We start from the raw sequence: 7,813 nt of genomic DNA, 5'->3' as shown, positions 1-7,813 counted from the left end.
CAGACACACTGAGATGGTGGGACTGCTCTTTTCAAAGAGTCAATGCCTTTACATAAACAATTTGAGAGCAGAGGGAGGGAGGGGCTATTCTAGAATTAAAAAAAAAAAAGGAAGGGACCTGACAAATAGAAGACAGCTCTTCTGGGCACATTAGATTCTGATTTGAAAAGAAAAAGGCTAAAAAGTTATTTGGGGAAAATTGGAGAAATTTAAGTATGAAGTGTGTGTTAGATAATACTGAAGAATCACTGCTAATTTGCTTGTTGTGGTTACATAGGAGAATGTCTTTTTTTTTTTTTTGATAAGATTGATGCCTATTTAAGAGTAAACATAATTATAAATCAAAAGATTTATAATTTATGTTTAAAGGCTTCAGCAACAAGATACATATCTACACAGAGATGAAGCAAATAAAGCAACAATTTACAAACTTGAATTCAATGTTTGATCTTTTTTAGAATAAATGTTAAAATACACAATATTTACAACAGTTTTAAAATCAGTAAGATGAGGCCCATTTAAACATTATAGCTCAGCACAGTCAGGTTTTTCCCTAGTAAATGACACTCAAGCCTATTTGGAGTGAACATATTACAATAAAGCCTTCCTTCAGTTTCATATCAAGAACGTGGATAACATATTTAGGTATGAAAGTGTTTTAACACGTAGGGAGACAAACTGTGAACTCAGGATCAGGTCTGGATTCTCCAGACCAGTGGATGATTGATTGAAAGAGAGAGAGAAAATTACCAACACATACTATAGGCAAGTCCTTCACGCTGATGCATAAGTGTTTGGCATGCATGATCTCATTTAGTTTACATAATAACCTATGATATGGGCATTAATAGCTCCACTTTGCAGATGGAGAAACTGAGACTTGGAAAGTTTAAGTAGCCTACCCATTCAGGTGTTTGGGGCCAGAGCCAAGATATGCATCCAGGTCTATCTGTAGCTAAAGCTCTCACCTTCCACATTTGCCAGGTGCAAAAAGGTTTGGTGGTCTCCACAGTCCAAATGTTGCCTCAATTCTTTTTCTCAGTGTTAAAAGTTTGAAGTAAATTTCAGTTATGAATTACCATGGGGTGGCAAGTAAACATGGTATGCATTAATTAAGAAACCTAATACGTCAAAGCACTTCACGGGTGGGGGGAAAATGGAACTCGGAGGTGGAATCATTGACCTAAGTTCCACTGCTAGAGGCAGGGTTCAAGCCAAAGTCCGGTTGACACTGGGCCTGAGCTCTTGCCACAGTGACCCCTGACCTGACCCCCTGTAGAGTGAGAAACTGGAAATCCATAGCTGATTCTTGGGACATTATTTGGCAGAGAAGAACTGCAAAAGTCAAGGACAGTTTTTGCTGATGTTGTAAATGATCCATTCAAAGACCAAAAACCCCTTGAGTTTTCTCCAAACTTGGATGTTTAAAAAAGTTAAGTAGGCCCCCACCAATCAGCCTTGAACACCAGTGGTTGTGCCTTACTTGGCTTTTCACACAGGGGATGGTGAGAAGTAAGGGCACAGGGGCAGGGCCTTCCTCAGGGGAGGCACAACCTCCATGAGAAGTGAGAACCTCACAAAGGTGGGGTTACCGGACTGCGGTGACATGGCCCCATTTGGTTTTGGGGCTGTGTTTTTAAGTTTTCCATTGCTGTGTGACAAATTACCACAAACTTAGCAGCTTAAAACAAAACGCACTTATTAGCTCACATTCTGTAGGGCAAATATCCAGCAAGGCAGGGCTAGGTTCTCTGCTCAGGCTAAAATCAAGGTGTTGGTGCTGCATTTGGACCTCAGTCCTCTTCCAAGGTCATTTCTGCTGTTGACAGAATTCAGTTCCTTGTGGTTGTAGGACTGAAGTTCCTGCTTCCTCGATGACTATGGCAGGCAGGGGGCACTCTGATCTGCTAGAGGCTGCTCTCACTGCTCACATGCAGAAAATAATGAATTCAGGATGGGGCATGCTGAGTTAGAGAGGAAGACATCCAGATGGATGACAAAAATGACAGAATCATTAGTTAATGCAAAAGTTTTCAATCAGGAGTGATCTGGCCCCATGAGGAAGAGTTGGCAATGTTTTAAGACATTTTTGGTTGTCTCAGCAGAGGGGTATTGCCAGCATCTGGGAATAGAGGGGTAGAGGCCAGAGATACTGCTAAACACACTACAGTGCACAAGACAGCATAGAATTATCCAGCCCAATATGCCAATAGTAATGAGGTTGAGAGACCATGAGTTAACTGCCAGTAGTTAAAATCACAAGAGTGAGGAGAGGACCAGGCCAACCCCGAGCCTGAGAAGGAGCCAGAGAAGAGGAGGTAAACCAAAGGACAGAGTTAAAAAGCAGGTAGAGAAAAGGGTGTTGATTCTGGATTGCGTTAGGAGCTGCTGGGAGTCAAGCAAAATGAGTAAGAGTGATCGTTGGACTTAAGCTGACAGAGGCCACTGGAGACTATACCTGAGTAGTTTCAGCGGAGTCATGGGGTGGACGCCCGGCTGGGCTGCACAAATGTGTTCTCCAGACAGAAGGACACACCAACATCGAACAGGGCAACCCTTTCGGAAGCTGAGCTGCTGAAGAGAAACAAAGAGAGAGACTGATGTGATGAAGAAGGGACCTCTGCCCCACAGTGACCAGAGGAAGGAAGACAGGTGTGGTGCACTTGGATGTCTGATGGAGGAAGGCTGGGGACACATACCCACAAAGCAGGCAGCGGGTCATGTTTGAGAATCAAGGAGAAGGGGATGGGTCAGAGGTTCGAGGGAGGGGACCAGTTCTGTTTAGGACCCCTGAGCAGGGCCAGGGACCCAGAGGAAGCTGGGGACCCAAAAGCCATATACTTTTCCCTTGTTATGTCTTTGCCTGAGTTTTTTTCTTTTTTTTTGGGGGGGGGGGGCGGTTGGTTTGTTTTTCCCTCTTGGAAAAATTCTTATCAGGGTTGTATCCAAGACTGACTCAAATGTTAAAACATTTTCCCCCCAAATGACAGTACTCCATCAACTGATACTCATTGTGTGAGTCCAATCTATTGAAAAATAAGGGAATTCTCACAGTAGAGATGGAGGGTGCACCTTGGGCTAAAAAAGCAGAGAAGGGTGATTAAAACATGGACCTTCCTACACAGCACAAGTTGTAATGATTTTTATAAAGTAAAATTGAGGGAAATTACATGGAGTTTCGTTTGATTTTCTTAGAAGTCATGAAACTCACAAGTATTAAAGAGTTACAATATTAACAGGAAAAGAGGCTATTAAAATTAAAAGGAATTTGGAAAGGACTATCACCTGTTTTTATTCTTTTACATTACAAGAGATGACCCAGACTGTTCTTTAGGATTCAATATCTCTGAATTTATTATCATGTAGTACAGATAACTGTAGATATAATTGAATCTTCCTCCCAAATCATCGTGTAGCTCCACCAAGACAAGTGGCTCCTACATTTGAAGCCTTGGGCAATCACACCCCCCACCAGGGGCAGCAGTTTTCTTCCAGGGGCTTCTGCAGGTCACACAGCAGCTGCTGGAACAAAGGGAAGGTTCGGCTGGTCTTTGTGGACTCAGGTCTGGCTGGTAAGCCCATCCCCCACTCCAACCCCCCCACCCCCACCCAGCTGTGTTTCCTATCTTCACACTCTTGCTCCATCACCCCTGTAGTTCGGGTTAAGGCAGAGCTAAGTGGCTTCAGTGATGTCCCATCCTCATGAAGCATGGCTTCTGGAAAGCTGCTTCCTAACCAGCAACCATTTCAAAGCGTCAGGTGTGGAAACTTGCCAGACTCTGAGCACACTAAGTATGGTTACTATGGAAGGGAGGGGTGTGCGTGCAAATACCCAGTTTGCTGGTAATGAATGCATCCAAGTCATGCCTGCAACTCTATTTGCTGATGGAAAGACACTGTCTTTAAGACAGTCACCAAAAAGCTTGTTATATCTACAAAGACAGTGTGTGTTTAAAATTGTGAGGTCATACTGAAAGTCTCTAATTTGACAGGCCAATGGTTCTGGCCACTGTTTTTGACAGAAGCAAGAAAAATCAGAAGCCGCTTCCCATCCCAGGTACTACCATCCCCCTCCCCCCAAACTATCCCTGCAGTGATGGGGGTGGGGGTAGAGGTTCTGAAAGGTACTGGGATCCTCACAACTGGCAGCCTTTAACAGAAATTAGAAAGCTTTGGGAAGGGGGAGAGGGGAGGGCGGTACAGGCGGGCTGAGAAGCTGTCTTCAATGAACCACTTCTGGCGGTTGCTTTCCTGTCACAATCTGAGAAACCAGGTTCCCGGGTCTCTACCCTCTCACAGCGCAAACCAACTCCCAGCACTGCCTGTAGTTCTCAGACCACTTCCCAAGGGGCTGTTAGTTCTGAGAGGAGAGGCCCACGTGGCAACAGAGGGACTCTCCCTTCTGCTACTTGTTAAATAGTTCCACACATTGGTTGTTTTACACGAAATTCTAAATTACAACATGAGAGGCCTAAAACCACACCGACATTAAGGGCTGACTCCAACGGGGGCCTTATTTCCAGAGCCCTGGTCTTTCACTCCATCTAATCCTTAGCCCCACCCACGTCCTCCTCCAGCTCCCTCCCCACCTGCAAAAGCGCAGGGAACAGGCTGCGTGGGACTGGCGGGGTGGAGCATTTGTTTTTTTAAATGAATTGAAATTTATTCTCTTTAACGCTCCACAGCCCCCGGACGCATCGGGGAGGTCCCAGGGCGAGACCAATTTCTACAAGATGGGTACTAACACCGCGGGCGCTGAATATCGGTGCCCCTCTTGTCATCCCTGAACCGTGATCACCGCTCCTCCGCGCGAGGGCAAGTGGCCGAACTCGGAGTCCGGAAGGCCCTGCTCCTCCCCGCGCCGCGCATCAGCCTCCGCCGGGCTGCTGCGGAGGCTCCGCACCGCCCTGAGCCGGGGAGCCAGGGCCCGCCGGACCGTGTTGGGCACATCACAGGCGGCGGGTGGGGGGGGGGGGGGGTCCCTGTTTTCAAGGCGTCCCGGGATGCCAGCAGGGGGCTTTGCCACCCACTGCACCCTGTGCCCGACGCCACTGGTCAGGCAGGATCTCGGGCTCCCTGGATGACTGGGGCCTCCGAGCTTCCCGTGTCTCCACCCTTGCGGGAGTCTGGTCCGCCTTCGAGCTTATCGCGCGCCGGGACTCCCGACGACTCCAGCGCCACCGTCCGCATCCGGCCGGGCCCTCCCCCGGGCCCTCGCCTTCTCCGCCGCGCGCAGCGGCCCTTCGCTCCTCACTCGGTGTCCGCAAAGACACACGAGTCCCCGGTGGGCGAGCAAGAGGGCCTCGCGTTGGACGGGGATCCCACTCGGAAACCTTGGGGACCTGCGGGAGTCGTGGTACCTGCCGGAGGGTGCAGGGCAGCCGGGGCTGCGGGGCTCTAGAGGCCTGAGGAGGCTGGGATCGGCGAGATCCCTGGCGGCCCAGGGTGCCAGAGGCAAAGCTTCCGGCCCGAGGCGGCGCAGGCAGCACAAGGTCTGGGCGTTACCAGAGAGGCTCTTCAAAAGCGCTTCGGGACCTGGGCGGGGCGGAAAACTGAGCCCGGGGCGGGGATGGAGACATTACTCCCCCAAAGCTGTCGGGGGAGGGGGCCCGCCGCCGACACTCACCCGGGGCCCGGGGCCCGGGCCCCGACGGCATTTAAAGGGCGGAGGAGCAGGGCGGCGGGCCGCCGGCGGCCGCGCTGGATGGGGAGCCCATGAGCTTCGGCGCGGAGCCACGCGCCCAGGCCCGGGAGCGGCTGGGCATGGCCGCGTACTGCGACGGCTCGGGGCCCTGCGCGGCCCCGCACGGCCAGGCCCGGGCGGCCGCGCACCCCGCGGGCTACGGCCGCGGAGACCTGGGCGCGGCGGGCGGCGGCCCGCGCCTGTGGCTGAACGCGCCCGCCCTCAGCTCCGCGCCCTACGCGCCGGGCCCCGCGCCCGCCTCGCCCTACGGGGCGCCCGGCCCGCTCCTCGGGGCCCCGGGCGGCCTGGCGGGCGCAGACCTGGCGTGGCTGAGCCTGTCGGGCCAGCAGGAGCTGCTGAGGCTGGTGCGGCCGCCCTACTCGTACTCGGCGCTCATCGCCATGGCCATCCAGAGCGCGCCGCTGCGGAAGCTGACGCTCAGCCAGATCTACCAGTACGTGGCCGGCAACTTCCCCTTCTACAAGCGCAGCAAGGCGGGCTGGCAGAACTCCATCCGCCACAACCTGTCGCTCAACGACTGCTTCAAGAAGGTGCCCCGCGACGAGGACGACCCAGGTAACAGAAGCTCAGCCCCCCGCCCCGTCCAGGACTCCGCGGATTCCCGCAGCGGCAGCCGGGCTGCTGGCCCTCTAGGGACGGGGCGGCCTTGGACAACCCAGTCCTCCCTGCGCAGCCGAGGGGGCCCAGATGGGGAGGAGGGTGGGGAGGAGGCGCGTACTTGGCCGCAGACTGAGCTCGAGGACGAGGACGCCAGCAGACCCCGCAGCCCTGACTTCAGGTCTAGGTCAAGGAGAGTCTCTCATTCTCGGCGCCCTCCTGCGAAGGAAGAAGCAGGAGAGCTGGCCTGCCAGGCCACATTTGGAGCCACTTCTTGGGTCCTGTGTCCTTTGCTATAAAATGGGGAAGACGGTGGCTACTCCGAAGATTAAGACAATTGAGATTCCGCTTTGGGAAGCCCTGCAGCCTGCGGAGGGGCCTGGTGTGGTGGGCTCCGCTCTACCGGCAAAGCCACTGCCAGAGAAGAGCTCTGCACCTCATAGGTCTTCTCTCTGGCCTTGACCTTAGCGAGGCTCTGTATTTCCTGGGGGTCGCCCTTCCCTGGTCTTTCTGGGATGCCCACATTCTTCCCAGTCTGAACGTGGAGGCCAGATCCGGTAAGGTGCCCCCTCAAGGTTTGGGGCGGGGGTGAGGGCTCATGGAGGGGCCTGTGGGGGGATCTCTCTGAAGTCGACCTCCATTTCTCACGTTCTCACCGTCACCTCGGTCAAACCCCGGATTTTCTGAGCTGGGCCCTTTCGTTTTCCGCAGGTAAAGGTAATTACTGGACCCTGGACCCAAACTGCGAGAAGATGTTCGACAACGGCAACTTCCGAAGGAAGAGGAAGAGGAGGGGGGAGGCGAGCGCGGCCGCGCCCTCGGGCGCCCGGAGCCCGGGCGGAGCCAAGGCGCTCGAGCTGGCGCCCCTGGGCGCCGCCTCCCCGGACCTGCGGGCCTCGTCGTCCCCGCCCGCGCCCGAGGCAGCCTCCTGCTTCTCCAGTTTCGCCTCGGCCATGGGCGCCCTGGCTGGAGGCCTTGGTACCTTTCCCGGGGGCCTGGCGGGTGACTTTTGTTTCGGGAGATCGACGACGGTCGCCACCCACGGTACCCAGTCCCCCGGCCCCGCGCCCGGCTTCGCCGCTGGCCATCAGACGGCGGCCACCGGCTTCCGCGTCGGTCACTTCGTCTGTAGTCGGGAAGGGACCGAAGTTTGAAGGGAGGCGGGGATTGCCCCGAGTGCGGTGTCCAGGGACGCTGAGCTCAAGCCCCGGATTCCCTCCCGGCAACAGCCCCAAGTGTTCGCTCCACGGGGATCAGGGCAGCGCGGGGAGTGCAGGGCCCCAGGTCGGGATGCAGGGAACCCAGCCAGCCTGTCGTGCACCCCTCACCCAGGCAGGCGACCATCCAGGTGGGGCGAGTGGGCGCTCCCCACTCCCCCTGTCCTTCCAGTTGGCCTGGACCTCCAGCCCACACTCCTGGGGGTTCCACCTTAAAGGGGTGACAGGCTGGCGCTCACCCCAGCTTTCCCGAGGGGAACCTGGCCCACCCCAAAGAGCCTTCTTATACGTACTA

The 7,813-nt window shown here is 54.5% G+C and overlaps 1 protein-coding gene across 1 annotated transcript; it reads left to right on the top strand.

Moving 5' to 3' along the window:
* Positions 1–5,763: 5,763 nt before the first annotated feature.
* FOXI2 (forkhead box I2) lies at positions 5,764–7,455 on the top strand. Its single transcript, XM_057737265.1, has 2 exons — positions 5,764–6,259; positions 7,013–7,455. The coding sequence occupies exons 1-2, from the start codon at positions 5,764–5,766 to the stop codon at positions 7,453–7,455; spliced, it is 939 nt and encodes a 312-aa protein (XP_057593248.1).
* Positions 7,456–7,813: the final 358 nt, after the last annotated feature.

The sequence above is a fragment of the Hippopotamus amphibius genome, chromosome 5, assembly GCF_030028045.1.
Source record: "Hippopotamus amphibius kiboko isolate mHipAmp2 chromosome 5, mHipAmp2.hap2, whole genome shotgun sequence".
In the NCBI taxonomy this organism is placed as follows: Eukaryota; Metazoa; Chordata; class Mammalia; order Artiodactyla; family Hippopotamidae; genus Hippopotamus; species Hippopotamus amphibius.
This window is presented reverse-complemented; position numbering and strand designations above follow the sequence as displayed.

Excerpts from the sequence above, each read along its gene's own strand:
- FOXI2 (XM_057737265.1), top strand. The coding sequence starts at position 5,764 with ATGGCCGCGTACTGCGACGGCTCGGGGCCCTGCGCGGCCCCGCACGGC. Across the intron at positions 6,260-7,012 it reads CCGCGACGAGGACGACCCAG|GTAAAGGTAATTACTGGACC; the intron begins GTAACAGAAGCT and ends CGTTTTCCGCAG.